This window comes from Podarcis cretensis, assembly GCF_951804945.1.
Source record: "Podarcis cretensis genome assembly, chromosome: 2".
In the NCBI taxonomy this organism is placed as follows: domain Eukaryota; kingdom Metazoa; phylum Chordata; class Lepidosauria; order Squamata; family Lacertidae; genus Podarcis; species Podarcis cretensis.
This window is the reverse complement of record NC_137171.1, coordinates 21518064-21541045: the sequence shown is the minus strand read 5'-3', so window position 1 is coordinate 21541045 and position 22982 is coordinate 21518064. Positions and strand designations below refer to the sequence as shown.

General features: G+C 46.4%; 1 protein-coding gene across 1 annotated transcript in view; it reads right to left on the bottom strand.

The window, feature by feature from the left end:
- Positions 1-2864: 2864 nt before the first annotated feature.
- Positions 2865-22982, bottom strand: part of LMBR1L (limb development membrane protein 1 like) — a 48621-nt gene continuing 28503 nt past the window's right edge. Inside the window, exons 4-17 of the mRNA XM_079965528.1 lie at positions 22807-22946; positions 21648-21751; positions 20512-20638; positions 17838-17906; positions 15679-15743; positions 14355-14430; positions 14081-14164; positions 13243-13319; positions 11534-11611; positions 10735-10808; positions 9702-9792; positions 8161-8227; positions 6906-7067; positions 2865-5125 (exon numbers count right to left, since the gene is read on the bottom strand). Of these exons, the coding sequence (XP_079821654.1) occupies positions 5067-5125; positions 6906-7067; positions 8161-8227; positions 9702-9792; positions 10735-10808; positions 11534-11611; positions 13243-13319; positions 14081-14164; positions 14355-14430; positions 15679-15743; positions 17838-17906; positions 20512-20638; positions 21648-21751; positions 22807-22946 (1273 nt within the window). The 3' untranslated portion in view covers positions 2865-5066. The remainder of the gene's footprint in view (positions 5126-6905; positions 7068-8160; positions 8228-9701; positions 9793-10734; positions 10809-11533; positions 11612-13242; positions 13320-14080; positions 14165-14354; positions 14431-15678; positions 15744-17837; positions 17907-20511; positions 20639-21647; positions 21752-22806; positions 22947-22982) is intronic.

The following is a 22982-nucleotide window of genomic DNA, read 5'->3' as shown; positions in this document are numbered from 1 at the left end:
GAGAGGTACAGGGACACAGGTGGCGCTGTGGTCTAAACCACTGAGCCTCTTGGGCTTGCTGATCAGAAGGTCGGTGGTTCAAATCCCCGCCACGGGCTGATCTCCTGTTGCTCTGTACTAGCTGCTGCCAACCTAGCGATTCGAAAGCACACCAGCGCAAGTAGATAAATAGGTACCACTGTGGCAGGAAGGTAAATGCTGCTTCCGTGCACTCTTGGTTTCTGTCATGGTGTCCCGTTGCTCCAGAAGTGGTTTAGTGATGCTGGCTACATGCTATCTGTGGGTAAATGCCGGCTCCCTCAGCCTGAAAGCGAGATGAGCGCCGCAACTCCATAGTCGCCTTTGACTTGACTTAATCGTCCAGGGATCCTTTACCTTTTACATAATCCATTGTGCTACCGGATCTTTCAGTGCGCATTGTGAATTTGTGTTGTATGTAGACCACTCTTCTTGCACTGAATTCACATAAGGATGCACAGAAGAATTGCTGCTCCCTTTCATCACTAACGTGATGCATGACACAGTGTCACATTGAGGGTGGCGGAAAAGCAATGTGTCGGGCAGCGATCATCACCTGTTCCAATCAAGAGCATAGCTGTCAACTTCCAGATTTGAAAATAAGGAATCAGCAGCCTCACCTGTCCAGGGGACAGTCTACGGGATATCTAACAATCCGGGATAGCAGCGGGAAGCAGGAAACGGTGCTGGAATAAGGGAATTTCCCGCAAAAAAGGGGAAGGTTGACAGCTATGATCAAGAGTAGCCGGTGGTCAGTTGCTTTAATTATTTCCTCTACAAAGTCAGCTCCTCAACTTCTCACAAAAACCTTCACGGCCTGTGTAGGTAAACCGTAGCCTTAGGAACAAGAGTGTCATGTGAGAGGGATCAGGAAGACAACTGCTTCAGAGCAGACAAGGCGTCTCTATAAGAACACCCCTCTCTGTGCAGTGCACAGGTCATGCCAACCAAGTAGCTGTGGTGCAGGGGGCTTGCCGCAAAATATGGAGGTTAAACATATTTAATGAGCTTCATTTCAGGCTCAGTATACATGAGCAATTGTGCAACCTCCTGTTATAAGAATTCTAAGGTCTCAAATATAAAATAAATGTTCATAGACGTACAAGGCAAACACATACATAGGTATATAAACCACGTGTCTGAAATAGTACAGGAGAGCAATCCTGAAGCCATTTTGACTTTCCCAAATTGACCTCAAATATTTCTCTGCAAGGAGGAAGGAAATGGGAAAACCTTTCCAATTGTCTTTTGACTGTAGGGGCTTACACATCCCTGCAAATACAGTCTGGCCAGTTATCTGTTAAGCTGAGTGAACTATCAAGATGTGTAAGAGATTCAGAAACTAAAGTATTTACCATCTCCAAGGAATGGCCCAGCTACCCAGAAAATGCAAACAAGTAAGGCATTATTAGGTATCCTAGAAGACAGGAGAGAAGCAACGCTCTCAAATTTCTGCTGGAGACCACCTCCTTCTGTGATGTATGTATGATGTTTTAGGGGTGATGGTCTTAGGATACAGGGTGGGCAATTTCAAATATCTTTATAGGGGCTTGCGCACCATTGTTGTGGGTTTTCCTCCCTCCTGTGTGTGGTGAGTGGGGACCCTGTTGCACCAGTTCCTTTAATAAAGATCAGGCTTACTAGCCACTTTGCTTCTCAATATACTCTGGTTGGCCTTTTATTTTTCTCCTACCAATAAGGAACCCACTTAAGGACTCTGTAGGGACTCTGGAATAACCCATAAGAGAAAGGGAGCAGTTTTCTGGAAGCTTAAACCCACCTTTAATCCCAACCTGCACCATGGGGCCCAGTTTAAAGAGAGGACTTGCGAAAGCATTTCTCTTTCTTCTTTTCTCTTAGAACAGGGAGACATAAAATGCAGTCCCATAAGTCCTCTGTTGGACTCCTGCCTCCCATCAGCCAAAGTCAAGATGGCCGACAGTCAGGGATGATGGGAATTGTGTAACATGAGGGGGCGAGGCCATGTTTCTCACCCGTCCAAAATGAGCTAGTACCAAAAAGATCAGGGCTCCCACAGCAGCCGCAGATGTGTAGGCAAGATGACCCCGCCCTATGAGATATAACAGAGCCATTCTCCTCTTTTGCACTGGGGTGTTCCCAGTCACAGCCCAGCCCATCTAGACAAAAAGAAAATGGGGCATGAACGGTGTGTTGGTCTCAACCCACCAGCTAAAATACTAAGGCAGGGGTAGTCATTGTGGAGGCCTCCTGATGTTGTTGGACAACAACTCCCATCAGCCCCAAGCTGATTGACAATTGTCAATCAAGTCTATTGTCAGGGATGATGGGAGCTGACATCCAACAATTTCTCCATGCCAGTTTACAGCAAGACAAGACTTTTAACTCCAGTACAGAACCATAGTGATAGGTATAGGTAAGATGTTTGCTCTATTTTAAGGTGTTGTTGTTGTTGTTGTTTTAAATACTAATTTGCAATGGGAGTAGCTAGCTCCTTAGCTATGAAGACGCAGAAAAATCACCCTGCCTTATATAATCTGGATTGGCTGTTGTGTGTGACTCAAAACAGTCCTTGCTTTAACTCATTTGTTGTATGACAAACCACAAAATCCAGGGTGCTCATTTGCATGGCAAATGCCTCACTTCCCCATTAAATGATGACCCAATATTCAAATGAACAGGATTACAGAGGCTCAGAAAGGTAATCTGAGGCTCTCTCTATGAAACATTCATTGAGTAACATAAACAAATGCTCAGGAGACACAGCCAGCTGGAAAGTTTTCTCTCTACCGTGTCAGGACAGAAACCACCCTTTTTTTCAGAGCCTCCCACAACACAAAATAAGGGTCCAGAGAGAAGAGGGGAGATAAAAGAGGACTAGGCAATTTATTGCTTACATGGATACAAGCCCCATGGACAGTATAGTACTGAGATCAGACAGTCACTACATGAAGCAACAAAGGCAGGCAGGGGTCACAAGTCTCCATTTCGGTTGGGCCTGCAATGCCACAATATGTTCCTGCAACAAAATAATTCATTCTCACACAACCCTTCCCCTCCCAATCAAAGTCTGATCTGTGGTAAGAATGCAGGACTTTTGTGTGCGGCCTCCTATGTTCAGCTCCGGCTGTGAAATTTATGGAGATTATGGTTGCCACAATAACAAGAGCACAGCAGTCTGTCCTTCTTCAAAACTGCCCGCAAGGGGCACTCATGTGCCTCAAAGCAAACTTCTGCATTTTCTGCAAACATGGGGCATAGGCAGTTGTGGTCTTGCCCGGCACACATAGATACGCACTGCAAAACAACGGTGCCACAAAGACAGGGAGGAAAAAGACACAGACACACACACACACATACACACACAGCAACTCCTACCATAAAACTCAAAAGACACAACTGTAAAATGGCCGCTCACATCTGGGCTGGTAAATTTGATACCTCTCTGCTTCCTGCCCTTTAGCCTCAAACTGGGTTATAGACAGAGCTTCCACATTAATAGAGAATTAAAATACGGGATTCAACTTTCTCATATAATTCCTATCCAGCACTGGGTACAGAGTCCTGACAAACTGGAGAACACAATCTGGCATCCAAACACTAAGAGATGCCCAAATGATGCACTCATAGTAGAGGGGTCAGGGGGCTGTTTACCACTGCACCATTCTTCCACATTAACCGTGTTCTAACATGCTTCTGCCATTCCCCAGATTTTTAAAAATACACCTCCATATTGAACAGATTCACCTTCCAAGCCACCCACCCAAATAACAGGAGATCTTCCTACAAGCTGGGAGTATCTAGAGCAGAAGTAGTCAATGTGGTGTCTGTTCTCCAGCTGTTCTTGAACTGGTCCTGCTAGCTAGGGATGATGGGAGCTGTAGTCCAAAAACAGCTGGAGACCCAAGTTTGGGAAACACTGGTAGAGTGTGGAGAGCAAAGCAAGTTATACAGGCTGTGCAGTTTGCCCTTGAAGGGGATTTGATTGCATGAAGCAAGGCATGGGTGCCACAGGGCAAGAAAAGAGCTGCATCCGTGTTCTTGAGGTCTGTTCTTAATTTCAGAAAATGTCAAACTCTGCAACCGCCTCTCAACGGCCCAAGAGTTGGAAGGGTGGCCATTGTGGCAAGTTATCCCTTCTTGCTAGGCAAGGGCACTCTCTGTGGTCTGCTTCCCCTTACACAGTTTCCATTTTGGGGGAAAACGGAGCGGAAACTGATTAGATGTGTCCACCATTACTTTGAGACGACACCCAGCGTTAGGGACAAAGGGAAGCTTACATGTTGCGGGGCAAATTTTAAAGAACACAAAGCGCACGCAAACACACACACACACACACACACACACACATAAAATAGTCTCTCACAGAGATGGCTGCTGAACAGAAAGCCATGGATAAATGGCTCAATAGCGCCAGCTTATATTGCACTTGAGTGAGGTATGTAAACAATGGAACGGAGTTCGATCTACTACACAGAACTGGCTCAAAATTCCTAACTGGAAAGGTTTTCGGCCCTATGGTCTAGTGAGAGGCCAACATAGGCATGAGGTTTAAGACAATGTCAAATGTAAACAAGGAAGAGAGGGAGCTAGAGCAGGAATCTGCAGCACCCCTGCGGGGGCAAGGGACTCCCCCCCCCCCCGCAGCCTGTCTCTCCCATGTTGCTCCCTAACAATGCCCCGGGGCCAATTCTACATCAATCTCTCTCTAAGACAGTCCAAGGCCTCTTTCTCCACAACCTATTCACACCGCCCCAGTTCCGAAGTCACAGTGTGAACTACTGAGATGTTCCCTCAGCTGATAGGAACGGGGACCTCAGAGCAGACAGCGAGGTCGCAAGTGTGGTTCGAGTCTATCGCCCTCCTCGGGCTTCTGGGAAACGGGGAGTGGAGGCTGAAAACGCCACCTTCCCTCCTTTCCGACAAGTCATTGGTCAAAATGAAGGCAGGGCAAAGGCAGCTGTCTGCCCCACCCTCGTCTGCTGCAGTCCGATGGCTCAGAAGACAAGCAACAATCACGACGTCAAGGTAAGGATGTCCCGGCTGTGGCTCACGCACCAACACTGATCCTAGCTGAGCTTGCATGGCTGGTGGGATCGAGTCACAGGTAGAGGCAGTTTGTGGAGGCCTGGAGAGAAAGAGAGGAGAAGGAGGAGATTAAAGGCCAAAACCTGCAGTCTCTCATCCCAATACCCAGGCAGGAAGACCAACTGAACAAGTTGTTCCATCGTTGCAATTTTATTACAGTGGTACTTTGGTTTTCAAACGCCTTGGTTCCCAAACACCAAAAACCCGGAAGTAAGTGTTCCAGTTTTCAAACGTTTTTCGGAAGCTGAACATCCGATGCAGCTGTCAGTTATTGTTTCTGGTGAGCCTGCACCAATCAGAAGCTGCACCTTGGTTTTTTAACATTATGGAAGTCAAACGGACTTCCAGAACGGATTAAGTTTGCCGCTTTTGTTTTTGCTATTTATTTTGCATTTTTGTTTTGGAGGCTTTTTCAGTTCATTTGTTTTTGTACTGTGTGGAACCCATTTCAGCTACTGTTTGATTGATTGTGTGACTGCAGAAATGGATAAAAGCCCCCCATCCAAACAATGGCTATCATCAGTGCAGGCAAGAATTTATTTTTTTATCATCTACAATACTGTCTTCTTTATTTTATACTACAGTACATTGATTATTGCTTTCATTTTATGGATCCATGGTATCGTTAGATAGCAAAATTCATGTTAAATTGCTGTTTTAGGGGTTGTTTTTAAAAGTCTGGAACGGATTAATCTGTTTTGCATTACTTTCCTTTTAAAAAAAACAATTTCTATGGAATTTTACATATTTTTATCATCATGACATCATTCACATAACAGAAAACAAAAAGAATGTTTTGCATTACTTTCCATGGGAAAGCACGCCTTGGTTTTGAAACGGACTTCCGGAACGGATTATGTTGGAGAACCAAGAAGAGTTTGGATTTGATATCCCGCCTTTCACTCCCCCTTCAGGAGTCTCAAAGCGGCTAACACTCTCCTTTCCCTTCCTCCTCCACAACAAACACTCTGTGAGGTGAGTGGGGCTGAGAGACTTCAGAGAAGTGTGACTGGCCCAAGGTCACCCAGCAGCTGCATGTGGAGGAGCGGAGACGCGAACCCGGTTCCCCAGATTACGTGACTACTGCTCTTAACCACTACACCACACTGGCTCTCTAAGGTACCACTGTATTTGTTGCAAACCTTTCCGAGCGTGTGGCTGGAAAGGGGCTGATAAGAATAGTAAATAAAATGAACACGCACAGCGAGCCAGCCCAGACAGGAAATGAACTGGGGGGGGGTCCTCACATGCAGAACGGTTGTTCCATACACAGAAAAGTTTTCCGGGCTGTGAACCGACAACCCTAGGTAGATTCAGAATGCTCCAAGAAACCCCCAGGGCCCACCACACTTTGGCCTGGTTCGTGAATCAGGTAAGCCAAATTACAGCCTAGCATCTTGTCCAAACCAAGACTGGTAGTTTAGCTGCCCCAGATAAACCACAGGGGGAAACCTTGGTTCCAGCTCATGGTTAGCTTGGAGAGAGCTGAACTTACCAAGCCGGGTTCAGATGATGTGCTAAGCCAAGCCAAAGCACAGCAAAGCAGTATGACTGGACAAGAGCAAGTGGCTCTTCTCAAGCCCATGCGTTTGCACCAAGCCATGGTTTAGCTTAGCATGACATGTAAACTAGGTCATAGTCAACCTCCACAGAAGGAAGCCGCAGCCCTAATGGGACCACATCTTATGCTCTTTCCCTTCTACCCAGGACATGGTGGTCCCTTTGTTGCTGATCAGACTACTTAACAGTTCTCTTTCCCAATATTGCTGTAACAAATAGACAGAGGAGAGCTTGAAGGGGGGGGAAACACCAGCACTTACCAAATGCCCTGATGAGTTCAGCTTGCACAGCCCAGGTGAATTTTTTCACCAGGCAAAGAGTCGTGAGGCCAGCAAAGAGCATGTTGTAGAGAAAGACAATGTAGAAGTTTCCTAGCCAGTTAAACCTCCCAAAGTCGCCAAGCAGGTCAAACCTCGTGATTCCTGAGATGGAGAGAAAGAAATAACAATAACAATAACAATAACAATAACAATAACAATAACAATAACAATAATAATGCTGGCCATGCAGCACACATTTGAATCTTCAAGGTCATCTGCAATATTTTAAAGATCTGTGATTCATTGTGCTATCTACCGATTTATGCTCCTTGCAAGAGTTTTCTGAACATTATACAGAGGGCGACCATTTTGCACGGGGTTTCCGTTCCTGGCCCTTGCACACGTCAGTAGATTGAGTATAAGCGTGCCCTATTCTGCCCTCTTCTGGGTCCAAGAAGGAAACACTGTTCTAGTCAATAATGATTCTGCAAATAAACATGAGGGGCAGTACACTACCCTCTTTGAAGCTACATAAACTTTGCAGGGGACAGGCCTTAGACACTCTAATAACTTTTTGCCTCCACCCAGAGGATCAGTGGAAGCAAAATAGTGCAAATAAAGGAAATGAATACACAAATACAGTGGTACCCTGGTTCTCAAACACCTTGGAACCCAAACACTGCAAACCCAGAAGTAAGTGTTCTGCTTCCGATTTGAGTGCCACACTTCCATTTTGAGTGTTACGCTGAGGTCTGTTTTTGCTATTTATTTTGCGTTCTTTGTTTTTTGTGGCTTTTCCGTTTCCTTTTTGTGACTGTGTGGAACTCATTTCAGCTACTGATTGGTTGATTGACTGTGACTGTAGTACATGGTTTATCGCTTTCATTTTATGGAACAATGGTCTCATTAAATAGTAAAATTCACGTTAGATTGCTGTTTTAGGGGTTGTTTTTAAAAGTCTGGAACGGATTAATTCATTTTGCATTACTTTGTATGGGAAAGTGTGCCTTGGTTTTGGAACGCTTTGGTTTTGGAATGGATTTCTGGAATGGATTAAGTTTGAGAACCAAGGTACCACTGTATGTGTAGCCCGTATTACAATCAAACTCAAAAAAGAGGGAGGTTTGCTTGAGCTGGGTGTATTTGTTTTGAAAACACACAGCCCTGCCTACATGGGAGTTTTTCAACAGTGAGTCTGAATTTTACTGATGCACTCTGAAAAAGATGAGGACAGAGTGAAGTAGGCAAAACTCACCCAAAGTCCGAGACAAAACTGGGAGGGCAGAGCTCAACACCAACAACGAGACACAGTTCCCGATTATCTGCAAGGAAAAGCATCTTGAAATAAACATAGCTCAGAGACAGAACACGCAGAGAGAAGTTTCCAGGTTCAAATCATGGCATCTCCTGGAATTCTGGAGAGCCGTCTGCCAATCAGAGTAGACGATCCTGAGCTCCCAGCATCCATTCCAATGACATAGAAACCCACATGACTTTTGACTGCAGACTAGCAAGGCGGTAGCATCATAGCCACAATTATTCCCCACCCCTCAAAGAGGAGGCTCTGTGCCTTAGCTCTTACGGGTGGAAGCTATAACTCACTCAGCCCCCCACTGCCTCTCTGCAGTTCGCAAGTCCTACTCGCAGTCAGATTAAATCAAATAAACAAGGAATATTCAGTGTTATGCTGGAGGGGATGCCAGGAAACAGGGAATTATGTTCACATGTGGTGGGGGTGTAAATATGTACCATTTTCCTGGCAAAGGGTGTTTAAGGAGACAGCAGAAATCACTGGGTGAAAACTGACCAAAAGTCCAGAGGTAGCATTATTATCAATTTATAAGGGGTGGGAGGTTCACAGGCTATGAAGGACTTGCTCACAAATTTATTGACAGCTGCACGAATTACGATAGCTAGGAAGTGGAAGGGGCAAGCAGAATATAAAATAGAAGAATGGTATAAAGAGGTGTGGGATATAGCTATTAATGATAAATTAACATGTGCCATTAAGGTAAGACTGGGAATATGCAGGGAATATGATTTTGAGGGTGTTTGTAGAATTAGTACTGTTAAAATGGAAAGGGGTCAAACCATTACAAGAGGTAGGTGTTGAAATTTTGGGAGGTTGGGTAGTTACAATGGAATGGTCTCGGTGGTGGGGTGCACATTTTTATTCTTATTTATTTATAATTATTACTTTGTGAAAATACTTTTTTAACAAAATAAAGGCAGAGAACGAACCATTAAAAAAACCCACCGTCCTACTCGCTAGCAGCCTCTCTGACTCCCAATTTCTTTGAGATTTCCTGGCCCCACTCCTGCTTTCAGATCAGGAGCTCCCATTAACATGCTATAAATCAGGGGTCAGCAAACTTTTTCAGCAGGGGGCCGGTCCACTGTCCCTCAGACCTTGTGGGGGGCCGGACTATATTTTGAAAAAAAATAATGAACAAATTCCTATGCCCACAAATAACCCAAAGATGCATTTTAAATAAAAGCACACATTCTACTCATGTAAAAACACGCTGATTCCTGGACTGTCTGCGGGCCAGATTTAGAAGGCGACTGGGCAGGATCCGGCCCCTGGGCCTTAATTTGCCTACCCATGCTGTAAATGATCCTCCCTTTCTCAGCAGATGAAATATAACGGTTTTTGTCTTTCTGTCTTTTTCCAGCCAAGCGGCTCAGGGATTTCACCAGCGACAGTGGTGTCGATTTAAACAAAACAAAACAAAACAAAACAAAACAAAACAAAACAAAACAAAACAAAACAAAACAGCCAGATATATACAGTACCTTGGTCATGGCTGTGTCATGTTGCTCAGGCAGCAGTTTGGTAAACAGTGGGGAGCTGTAGAATCCCACCACGGAGGAAATCATTAGGTAGCTAATACAGCAGAGGGTTAAGGAAGACTGATGGAGAAATTGTCATCACCAAGGACAGGCTGGGAAGCAGGACTTCCGAAGAGAAGCATGTGTGCGCACACACAAATCATGCACAGAGTGTAGGGATGATCGCGGAGTGGGATCAGGAGGGAGCACACTCCCCACCCGCAGGCAGCCACAGTCTGCCTGCACGCGTGACCTTGAGGTGTGGGGCACCCCCCCCCCCAGACAAGCCACAGCTGTCTGAACATCGTTCCCTTTGTCTAACCTTTTGCGGTCTCAATAGTCTGCGGTGTCCTGTCTGTGACCTTTGTCTCTGAGACCTTTTGTCTCCTTCATCATACACTGTGCAAGGGGAAAATGACGCGGTGGAAACAGGTGCCAAAATAACTTTATACCACCCCACGATTTCGGGACCGGAAGATGTGTAAAGGTCACAGCCCAAAATGTATCTGCCTGGTTTGCATATTTGTGTCAATAAAAGGAGTCTCCACAGGGCTGGCCAGCAGCTCGCTTTCAGCTCACCTGTGCACAGCTCACCTGCATTATCAACTCCTGCCTCATGTCCCTCACTTCACAGAGAAACTTCTTTAAAAGAAACCTTTCGCTTCCCCCCTTTTCCACAGAAGTAAGGCTCAGAACAGAAATGCTACTATGATGTTCAAGCAATGAGTCTTCAGGGCAAGGAAGATCTTGCCCTGCCAGAGTCTGACGATCACGGCAGGTAGCTAAAGTAGTGCTGCTTGATGATGAAGAAGTAGGACAAGCCAGGGCAGGTGAACCTTAGGAGAGAGTCACACGTTTTGGCTGACAAGGAGAAGGTTAAGAGAAACCTGCAATGGAGAAGCAACTTTTTTGACAGTGAAACCTGCCTGGCAATCTTCGTATCCCAAAGTAACGGTGCAGGAGGGAAGTTCCAAAACGGACAAACTGCAAAGGATACAATATGAGGATCACTTGCATGGCTGCCCCAAAAGAGCCAAAGACGGAGAAAGAAACTTTTCCCAATGGTGCATCCTGGGAAGGGAGAGACAAAAGGAGAAATGTGTGGTTAGGTTCCTTCGGGGAGGGAGGAGCTGAATAAAGCAATATGCTTTCTGCAAGTTAGACTTATCTTGGTGCAGTGTACCCACCAGTCTAGACCAGTGTTAGAAAGTGAGATACGAAAGCTAGGAGCTAAATGGCACCTTAAACCGAGGTTATGGGTGCAACAAAGGAATGTCTGGGTGTGTTTTTTTATAACAAGAATACAAAGCTGAAAATGGATGAACTGCAGCTAAAATCTTACGTTCATTTTTCACATGGTCCAGTCCTTCCCCTGCCCACCCCCCTAATATCCTTAAGAGGGTCCCTTCTCCAGTCTTTGGAGAGTAGCTGGAAGTGGGGAGGCAGAAAAAGGTCCTCCTTTCCTTCCACTCTGCAGTTTTAATCTGAAATCTCAGGCGCAGTACTGTGCCCAGAGCTCAGAAACTGCTTGTGCTAATGAAATTCCCTGTTGCAAAATGCGCCTGGAACAATGGGAGTTTCGAACACTGGTCTAGACGCATGAAAGGTAGGCATTTCAATGGTTAAGCCTCTTGAACCTTTGAATTTAATCTATGTCTTGCAAGTGAAATAGTAGCTCAGAGAAATTAAGCAACTCAACAGGGTGAGACAAGAAGCCTGAGCCATGAAGCGGCTGGAGAAAGCTCCAGTACAAATGATGGCTTAGGAGACTCTGGGAAAAGGGTCATTTCTCTCACCTGGATCCCTCGAGGCATGGCCGCATCATCCAACAGCAGCTCCAAGACATGAAAACAGACAACCAGAACAGAGATGCCCTGGAAAAGATAGCAGGAAGGGGGAAGATATCAATATAAGGTAAAGGTAAAGGACCCCTGAATGGTTAAGTCCAGCCAAAGGCAACTATGGGGTTGCAGCGCTCATCTCGCTTTCAGGCTGAGGGAGCCGGCGTTTGTCCACAGACAGCTTTCTGGGTCATGTGGCCAGCATGACTAAACCATTTCTGGTGCAACGGAACACTATGATGGAAACCAGAGCACACAGAAACACCGTTTACCTTCCCACAGGAGCGGTACCTATTTATCTACTTGCACTGGTGTGCTTTTGAACTGCTATGTTGGCAGGAGCTGGGACAGAGCTCACCCCGTCATGGGGATTTGAACTGCCGACCTTCTGATCAGCAAGCCCAAGAGGCTCAGTGGTTTAGACCACAGCGCCACCTGTGTCCCTATCAATATAGTACCAGCATAAGAACCTAAGAAGAGCCTGATGGAGCAGTGGCCCAACGAGTCCAGCATTCTGCTCTCAAAGTGACCAACCAAATACATACAGGGTGCCTGCAAGTAGGACCTGAGTGCAGCAGCACTCTTCCCTCCTGCAGCTTCCAGCAGTAGGTATTCAGAGGCAGACTGCCTTCAACAGGGAGGCCAGAGCCTAGCCTTCAGAACTGGTAGGCAGCCCTGGTTTGGGCCTTTGAAAAAGGACAGCACAACATACAGAAATGCCTTAGTGCTCCCTTCCAGGCATCTTTTAACACATATTGTCTAAGCAAGGAGCTTCCCATAAATACGAGGAAGCCACCAAAAGTACAGAGAAAGGACAGTATCCTTTCTGGGACATACACGTATTTGCCTGCAGAATCAGTAAACAAAAAGCTTGGCTCCCTATAGCAAGAGAGACACAGACTCCATTCCACCCTTTGCCAAGACTCTAGGAAACGGGTTTGGCGCTTTCGCTCACAGACGTGAGGGAACCACTGCTGCCTGTCAAGCTACGGGCCTTCTTCCCAGCCTCAGAGACCAAGTGGGATGGCACAGAAATTCCCACCCGAGCTAAACTCTCCAAGAAGAGAGGGGAGAAGACTGGGAGTGGGCCTGGCCAGGCCTGTGCGGAGCTTGACTGAGGCCCGGGGCTGGGAGTCTTGTTAGAATAAAGTTATAAACTGAAACAGTGTAAGTCCGACAGGCCCGTAGCATCGCCCCCTGGCAAGCTTAGCCCTCTGAGGCCCAGGGCAAATGTAACCTCTGCAGGGGCCCGGCTACCATGGACCTGGGGCAATCAGAGCACCTTGGCGGCACAGGACCGCCCAGTGGGACACAATTTCCTTCCCTGGAGAGGTGGAAAGCAGGTGGGGGCCTTTGCCCAGCCACCACTTGGGCTGCAGCACCAATCACGCTGCGTCAGGCAATCGCCATTTTGTTGGCTTGGCCCTTCAGGCCAGTCCAAAATGGCAGACTGTTGTTGAATGTGTTCCCAGAATCCTCTGCAACGCGCAAGGGGCTGCTTGGCAGCAAACAGAGATCGCAAAGCGAAGGCTGCTGCTTTCTGACATTCATTTTTTCTGCCTCAAGAGATAGCGATCGGCTATGATGCTGGCATTTAAAGGCTTTTTTAAAAACAAAAACAAAAACCCAGGCTTGCCAACCCCAATTTCAGATGCAACATTTACCGTTAGAGATAGCAAAGAAAGCATGGCGAGTGGGTATCCCAAATTCCTTTGCCAAGCAGAGGCTTTGCGGCGTGTTTCTGTGAAAACAAAACACAAAATGGGGAGTTGAACGGCTAGACATTGCCCCAGCCAAATTCTCTGACCCACTTCATACGGGTAATTAAATGCAGAACATCCTAGGGCTGGGATAAAGGTAAAGGTAAAGGGACCCCTGACCATTAGGTCCAGTCGTGACCGACTCTGGGGTTGCGGTGCTCATCTCACTTTATTGGCCGAGGGAGCCGGCGTACAGCTTCCGGGTCATGTGGCCAGCAGGACTAAGCCGCTTCTGGCGAACCAGAGCAGCACACAGAAACACCGTTTACCTTCCCGCCGGAGCGGTACCTATTTATCTACTTGCACTTTGACATGCTTTCGAACTGCTAGGTTGGCAGGAGCAGGGACCAAGCAATGGGAGCTCACCCCGTTGGGGGGATTCGAACCGCCAACCTTCTGATTGGCAAGCCCTAGGCTCTGTGGTTTAACCCACAGCGCCACCCGCATCCCTATTCGGGCTGGGATGGGTAGCTTTAAAGGTATGCTAATGTGGATTTGCTTGATGTGCATAATCAATCCAGCCACCACTTCATTCTTTCTTGGTGAAAAACTGGATTTGTTTTTTTAAACTGCAAACTACATACAGAGACTGGGTGATAGGAATCATGGTGGTAAGTTTAATAATGCGGACAACAATCTAAGGATGCTTGAGCCCATATCCCACAACTGTCCAGTGATAAATTAGATACATGGGGCATATTTAAGATACAGAGCTCCTGCCTTTGCCCTGCTTTGCTCTTACCCAGCGTTATCCTGTGCGCGTGAATCGCTAGGTATTGTTGCCTCAGCACTTCCATATCAAAGTTGAGCCAGCAGGAGGTTTTCCCTGTGCAATGCAAAGTCAATTAAATATGTATATATATTTAGATAATATCTACACCAATACTCAGAGAAAGAACCACCTCTATCAGCCACCATACCCACATCTAGCAGCCTTACTTTCAGGGCATTAACCAAATCAGGTGCCAAATCAGCCATTTCCGGCCAGCTTTGTACCATCTTGGCTGGACACTTACCAGAGTGGATCTTACGCGAAATGGCAGCTTCCTCAAATCCTGTACAGTTCAGTTGCTCGTCTAAATCCTCCAGCAGCTACAGAGAAAGAGGAAAATGTACGTGAGAGAAACGAGGCAATCAAGACCATTAACAACCCCACCCGCTGGATGAAAGACATGGGCCTTACTCTTTACAGAGCTGGTTTTGCATGGTTCTAGCCATGCAAAAAAATCTGATTTACACACACACATAATAACAATTTAATAGTTTTAATTTATACCCCACCCATCTGGCTGGGTTTCTCCAGCCACTCTGGGTGGCTCCCAACAGAATACTAAAAACACGATAAAACATTAAAAACTTCCCTAAACAGGGCTGCCTTCAGATGTTTTCTAAAAGTCAGGTAGTTGTTTATTTCCTTGACATCTGATGGGAGGGCGTTCCACAGGGCAAGTGCCACTACCAAGAAGGCCCTCTGCCTGGTTCCCTGTAACCTCACTTCTCACAGTGAGGGAACCACCAGAAGGCCCTCAGAGCTGGACCTCAGTGAGCGATGGGGGTGGAGATGCACCTTCAGGTATACTGGGCCGAGGCACATACACACACACACACACCTACCACCCAGGCTAGGCAGAAGTGTTAAGGACACGTTCTAGGCAAGTAAAAGCACCTGAAGAGGGGGCAGAGCAGGGTCTGTGAGGGGCATGGCCTGCACAGAGCTCCCTAAGGCTCAGAAGGAGGGCCTGGAGAGCAGATTTCAGACTCTGGACCCAAGACTCCCCAATCCCTGATCTAAACAGTGTCGTCTATGCTGCTGCTGCTCATTCTGTTTCCCACTCCCAACTAAATACATTTGCTGACAAGCAACCAGGTTGCTTTGTTGATCATTCCCCTCTTCTCTGTTGTACTAAAAGGTAAAGGTAAAAGGTAAAGGAACCCTGGATGGTTAAGTCCAGTCAAAGGCGACTATGGGGTTGCAGAGCTCATCTCGCTTTCAGGCTGAGGGAACCGGTGTTTGTCCACAGACAGCTTTCCGGGTCATGTAGCCAGCATGACTAAACCACTTCTGGTGCAACAGAACACCGTGATGGAAACCAGAGCGCACAGAAACGCCATTTACCTTCCCACCGCAGTGGTACCTATTTATCTACTTGCACTGGTGTGCTTTCAAACTGCTAGGTTGGCAGAAACTGGGACAGAGCAACGGGAGCTCACCCCTCGCGGGGATTCGAACCGCCGACCTTCTGATCGGCAAGCCTAAGAGGCTCAGTGGTTTAGACCACAGCACCACCCACATCCCTTCTATTAGGCTTGGCAAGTCCAAAAAGCCTCTCCTGCTCTTACCCTGGGCTTCACCAGCAGTGTCCCTGTGACGGTGAACATCCGTGACAGGCCAAAGGGGGTGCACACTGTGGAGGGAGAGAACGAAGAAGAAAAAGAGTTGTAAACAGCAGCACCAGCATGTAATTCCATCATGGCCCCTCCGGCCAGGAGGTGGCACCATTCTCCAAGCTCAAGGACTGGCAAGGCTCAAAGAGGGGGGAAACAGGCCTCCACAGGGTCAGACACACACAGAACATCTCTTGGAAACTGTTGCAACTCTGGGGATCTAGCTGGCCTCAAAAAACCTGTACTTAAAAGTTGCCTCATCCCGCAGTGCAACAAAATCTCTGGTTTGGGGCTCTTTGCAGAGATGCCGTCATCCCTGTCTAACATTTATTAGGTTCTTTGTTTTGTTTTGTTTGGAACCAACGAAGAACAAGCTCCAGGAAGCTTCAAAAACACTCTATGAGCTGCAAGGCACACTCTCCGGCAGAAAGCCAAGGGAGATTATAAGACCCTCTTTGGAATATAGATTCTCCCAGTGCTTTGTTGTTGTTGTTGTTGTTGTTGCTGCAGGTACTCAAGGGTACTCAGTGCCCCGAATGTTAAAAGTGTGGCACTGAGTGTAACAACTTCATGGTGAGTAATCAACATTTTTTTCTTCTTAAAAAAAAAAGAAGAAGCACTGTTTTTCCCCAATCAGGACAACACCCAAAGCCAGAGAGCAAGAATTTTGCTCAGGGGAAAATAGTCACTTCCTACTTCCGCCACAAAGCTATTTGGCAAGCATTTCTATCCCTCTGTTTCATATGCAGAGAGATACACATGCAAAAAAAAAAAAAAAAAAAAAAAGGTAGCCTGGGTCAAGAATTGCCACCTATGTTCTGACAAAATACAGGACAGGGTGGGCCGGGGCAGTTAGGGGGTGATTCCCCCCCCCAAAAAAAATCTGGTGCTGAAATGACTTCAAAGCAATCCATTACAATCTACTGCAGCCTAACAAGATGTCCCCTCTGGAATTTGTCACACACACATGTGCACACACACACATACACATGAATTTGTAGACGTGTCTGTGCTTGACTACCCAGAGCTTAAATATATGACCTTTTACACACCCTTTTCCAAACATATACATTTGCAGGGGGGGGGGGGCTAATTTGGCAGAGAGAGAGAGAGAGAGAGAGAGAGAGAGAGAGGATATATAATGAATTGAAAAGGATGTTCAAAATAACTTTTATTTAAAAACCCCCAGTAGCTTTTCTATCGGGAATTATAAGGACAGAACTACCTAAATTGTATAGAAATTTATTTATGTATGCTACAACATCAGCAAAATCCCAAAAGCGGAAAGAAGCAGAAGTCCAAGGAAGAATGGATACAAAAACTAATGGAATATGCAGAAATGGCGAAACTTACCGGAAAAATACGAAATCAAGATAACAAACTTTTTATAAATAAAAGAATGGAAATGGTTTATTGACTATTTACAAATAAATTGTAAACAGATAAAAACATTAGCAAAGTTATTGTAATAACCTGCAGTATTTATTTACAGTAGATAATTAAATGAGGTTAAATGAACTTGGATATGCAGAAGGTATTAAAAAATAAATTCAAGGAACTGCAGAAAGAAGGGGAAGGAAGTCAAATTTTGAAATGTTAAATTGATTGTAAAACTAATGAAACATATTAATTTGAAAAGTAGAAAAAGAATTAAAGTACTGAAATACAGGACAAAACTGTATCAATACAAGATGTGCCATTTTACACTGAAATACGGGACAATCCTGCATTATACAGGACAGGTATAGGGCTAGGCGATGGCTCTAGGGTTTCAGACAGTGCTCACCCAGTCCTACCTGGAGATTTTGGGTATTAAACGTGGGATCTTCTGCATGCAGCAAAGACAGCTCAGTGGTAAAGCAGCTATCTTCCCTCTCCTTACAAAACATCACCTACACTCCCCCCACCCCTTTCTAAAAAATGCAAACAAAGCTCAGAATACATTGTTTATCCAACAGACCCTGTGGAGCTGGCAATTCAACCCCAGGCATTTAGGACCCCTCTCTAATGTCCGGATTAGATCTGCGCTCCTGGCACTGAGTTCTCCTTCCTCCCAGCAGCATCCCAATAATAGCAATAATAATGATGCATTTAAAAAAAACCAAACGACTTACACAAGAGCAGCAGCACACCAAACAGGGAGATGCACGAGTAGAGGTAGGGGAGGTAGTATTCCCATAGGTCTGCAGAAAGAAAGGAAGTCAGTGTGCGGTTCGGGCAAATAAAACAGACCACCTGGGGCAGTGCTGGAATGGGGAGCCTCCAGCTCGCAGACAAGGCCATTTGCCCCACCTGCCCAACACCTAACAACTGGTGAAACTTCAGCCGGTGCAGAATTCAGTGGCCAGGATGCTCACCGGAGCAGTAATTAAAAATAAAATAATAATAATAATAATAATAATAATAATAATAATAATAATAATAATAATAATAATTTATTATTTATACCCCGCCCATCTGGCTGGGCTTCCCAAGCCACTCTGGGCGGCTTCCAACAAAATCTTAAAATACTGTAATGCATCAAACATTAAAAGCTTCCCTAAACAGGGCTGCCTTCAGATGTCTTCTAAAAGTCTGGTAGTTGTTGTTCTCTTTGACATCTGATGGGAGGGCGTTCCACAGGGTGGGCGCCACTACCGAGAAGGCCCTCTGCCTGGTTCCCTGTAACTTGGCTTCTTGCAGTGAGGGAACCGCCAGAAGGCCCTCAGTGTCCGGGTGGAATGATGGGGGTGGAGACACTCTGTCAGAGCAAGACGGTTTGAGCATATTAAACCAATCCTGGTCCGACTGCACTGGCTACCAGTGGGTTTCTGGGCCCAATTCAAAGTGCCAGTTTTGACCTATAAAGCCATAAACGGCTCAGAACCACAATACCTCTAGGCCCGCCTCTTTCCATATGAACCTACCCAGACCCTGAGATCATCTTCTGAGGCTCTTCTTTGTGTGCCTCACCCATGTGAGGTCCAGAGGGTGGCAACACGAGAACAGGCCTTCTTTGCAGTGGCCCCCTGTCTGTGGAATGCTCTCCCTGGGGAAGTCCGCCTGGTGCCTTCATTACACACCTTTAGGCGCCAGGCAAAAATGTTCCTTTCCAAGCAGGCCTTGGGTTGATCTGATTTACATGCCCTTTTAAAATGTGGTGGGTTTTTTTTGGGGGGGTGGGGCTATTGGGTTATTGTTTTCTTTTTATTAGGCATTTTGTGGTTTTATTATTCTTGATTCTGTGAACCGCCCTGAGACCCCCGGGTATAGGGCGGTACATAAATTCAATCAATCAATCAATCAATCAATCAATCAATCAAAATAACTAAATAACTAACATCAGATGTGGACAGGGTACAGATGCAAAGGAATGATTGGGAGCCTAACACAGACTTCCTGGTTGTTCCTTGGCAAGTGACCCCCCCCCCTTTCGAAGCTGTCTGCTTGCAGGCATGGCTCCATGGATTCAAACTGTCCTGCAAGCTGACCCCCCCCCCCTTGCAGACAAAAATTGCTGGTGCACAGGGAATTCTTGGGCAGTATTTCTCTCCACCTGCAGGGTGCAACTTTGAAAGAAGGCCAGTCCTGCCTGCCTGTCAAAGGTCTGATATTTTATTATGTTTTTATATGTGCTGTAAGCCGCCCAGAATGGCTGGGGAAACTCAGCCAGATAGTCAGGGTATAAATAACAAAATTATTATTATTCACTGGGGTGAATATATAAGGTAAAGGTAAAGGGACCCCTGACCATTAGGTCCAGTCGTGACCGACTCTGGGGTTGCGGTGCTCATCTTGCTTTATTGGCCGAAGGAGGTGGCGTACAGCTTCCGGGTCATGTGGCCAGCATGACTAAGCCGCTTCTGGTGAACCAGAGCAGTGCACGGAAACACCGTTTACCTTCCTGCCGGAGTGGTATCTATTTATCTACTTGCACTTTGACATGCTTTCGAACTGCTAGGTTGGCAGGAGCAGGGACCAAGCAACGGGAGCTCACCCCGTCGCGGGGATTTGAACTGCCGACCTTCTGATTGGCAAGTCCCGGGTGAATATATACTGGACCCCATTAATTTTGTTTTACAAAAGGGCTATCTAAGGTATATAACCATCAGAGTTGCGATAAAGACAATGTTTCTCTAAAACATATGGTTTTTTCATTGTCAAATATTGAAAGATTTTTGGCAGAAGGGAACTGAAACCATCACCAGCACTGTACAGAACAACCTTACATTGACAGAGCAAAATATCCTCTTTAATTATATACCCAGCACATGGAACCTTACAAAAGGACAAGATGAGTGGAATCTCCGAGCCCTTACCACAGCAAAAAGACTGATCCTGGTGAATTGGAAAAATAAAAATGTGGCTCCCTTCTCTGATTGGACTGAACTTATACAAACTTGCAACATATGAACAATTTGCATATAAACGCAGATTTGCCATGGACAAGTTCAATGATATTTGGAATCCATTCTTAACAAATATTGTAGTAAGTTAAGATATTGTAGTAAGTACAATAACAAAGTAAAAATAAGTAAATTCACTGGGGTGGAAGAGAAAGATCTGGCCCATCTGGTCAAAAAGGCTCCCCCCCCCAAAAAAAAAAAACACACACACACATATCTGACCATACTGCTTCCAGTTACTGCTGGCAGTATGCAGACCAGGTGGCCGAGAGTTCAATCTGATGCATGTCTAGCTGGCAATATTGACTGAGCCTTGCACACAGATGGGTTCCAGTCTCCCTTCCTTGCTTTCGGACACAAACCTTGGGAAAAGCGGAAAGGGAGCTGAGGGACACAAACTCACCATAGAGACTCTCCCTGCTGGCTGCGTTGTTGTCCAGAATGGCAGATGCGACCCAAACCATTCCCAGCACCAACAGGGTCAGCAGCAGGAGAACCACAAACGTCTCATAGACACGAGCCATGATCCCCTGGAAAAAGGGGAGGCAACAGAAAAAAAGGATCAATCACTGTTTTATAATAACAATAACAATTTATTTATACCCCGCCCATCTGGCTAGGCTTCCCCAGCCACTCTGGGCGGCTTCCAACAAAATATTAAAATACAGTAATGCATCAAACATTAAAAGCTTCCCTAAACAGGGCTGCCTTCAGATGTCTTCTAAAAGTCTGGTAGTTGTTGTTCTCTTTGACATCTGGTGGGAGGGCATTCCACAGGGCAGGCGCCACTACCGAGAAGGCCCTCTACCTGGTTCCCTGTAACCTCACTTCTCGCAGTGAGGGAACCACCAGAAAGCCCTCAGCGCTGGACCTCAGTGTCTGGGCAGAACGATGGGGGTGGAGATGCTCCTTCAGGTATACAGGACCGAGGCCATTTAGGGCTTTAAAGATCAGCACCAATACTTTGAATTGTGCTCGGAAATGTATTGAGAGCCAATGTAGGTCTTTCAAGACCGGTGTTATGTGGTCTCAATGGCCACTCCCAGTCACCAGTCTAGCTGCTGCATTCTGGATTAGTTGTAGTTTCCGGGTTACCTTCAAAGGTAGCTCCATGTAGAGCGTATTGCAGTAGTCCAAGCGAGAGATAACCAGAACATGCACCACTCTGGCGAGACAGTCCGCGGGCAGGTAGGGTCTCAGCCTGCGTACCAGACGGAGCTGGTAAACAGCTGCCCTGGACACAGAATTGACCTGCGCCTCCATGGACAGCTGCGAGTCCAAAATGACTCCCAGGTTGCGTACCTGGTCTTTCAGGGGCACAGTTACCCCATTCAGGACCAGGGAGTCCTCCACACACGCCTACCTCCTGTCCCCCCAAAACAGTACTTCTGTCTTGTCAGGATTCAACCTCAATCTCTTAGCTGCCATCCATCCTCCAACTGCCTTCAGACACTCACACAGGACCTTCACCACATTCACTGGTTCTGATTTGAATCTGGGGGAGGAGAAAGGGTGGAGGAGCAGAGGGGCAGCTGTTACCTTCTTTGATCCCGCAAAACCTTCGGATTCGGTGAAGAAGTAGGCGAAGGGCATGAGGAAGACGAGAGAGAGGTTGGAGAAGAGGAAGACGAGGTTCCAGAGCCCTGGTGGGAACGAGAGAAAAGGCCTGGTTTACGCAATGGCAAATCTCTATGGATATACAGTTGAAGCTTTCCTTTCTTCTTATCTGACCAGTGGTGGCTGCCCCCCTCCCAACCCTCAGCCTAACCTACCTTACAGGGTTGTTGTGAGAATAAAAATGGAGAGGGGGAGAACTTCCTTGCTGGAAGGGTGGGATACAACTGTATATCAGCGTTTCCCAAGCTTGGGTCTCTGGCTGTGGTTTTTTTGGACTACAACTCCCATCATCCATAGCTAGCAAGACCACTGGTCAGGGATGATGGGAATTGTAGTCCAAAGCACAACAACAGCTGGAGACCCAAATTTGGGAAACCCTGCTGGAAATAAAGAAAAGGTAGCTTGCTTCTTATGACTTGTCTGAGCTAAACTAAAGTCTCCCCACCTGGGAGTCTCACGGCTGGGGTACTCAGAAATCCAATTAATGCCCTAGAAGCCACAGTCATTTTCAGTGTAATGGGAAGTATTCAGCAAATAATATCCCAGGCTATTGCTGAAGAGGCAATGCCACACAACTGCTCTCTCTACGATACAATAATCTATTGTCATTGTCCCATACAGAACAACAAAATTGAAAATCTACATCAGACATTCAGAAATCAACAAGCCTACTATCCCAGCTATCCCAGCCTGGTTAGCCCCCTAAAAACTCTTGATACCCCATAATTAAATACATTATACTCCCATAGAGACTACCTTACACTGCGTTTAAAACCAAAATCGCATTGGAATAGAAACTGTTTCTCAGGTGGCTAGTCCTAGTCTTTATAACCCTGTACCTTCTTCCAGAAGGCAGGAGCTGAAAGAGATCATTTCTGGGGTGTGAACTATCCTGCACTATCTCTGCAGCTTTCTTATGGCACCTGGAAGCGTAGATTTGATCCAAGGTGGGAAGAGTGCACCCAATTATTCTCTCCACAGTCTTTACAACCTCTAACTCCCCTAGTCGCTCTCTCTTCCCATAGAGCAGCGCACTGAAGACCCAGGCAGTCAAATGTACAAGCTACAGCATGGAGCTCACCGTGGATGAGGGACCCATTGAGCCACTGGATGTAGTAGTTTTGCGGGAAGGTAAGCAGAACTTCGTTGCTGATGATGGAGAAGGGAAGCAGGAGCACAGCTCCTAGTGATACTGCCAAGGTGAAGGTGCACAGCCAGAGTCTGGGGAGCAGAGCAAAGAAAGGGGGATTAAAATCT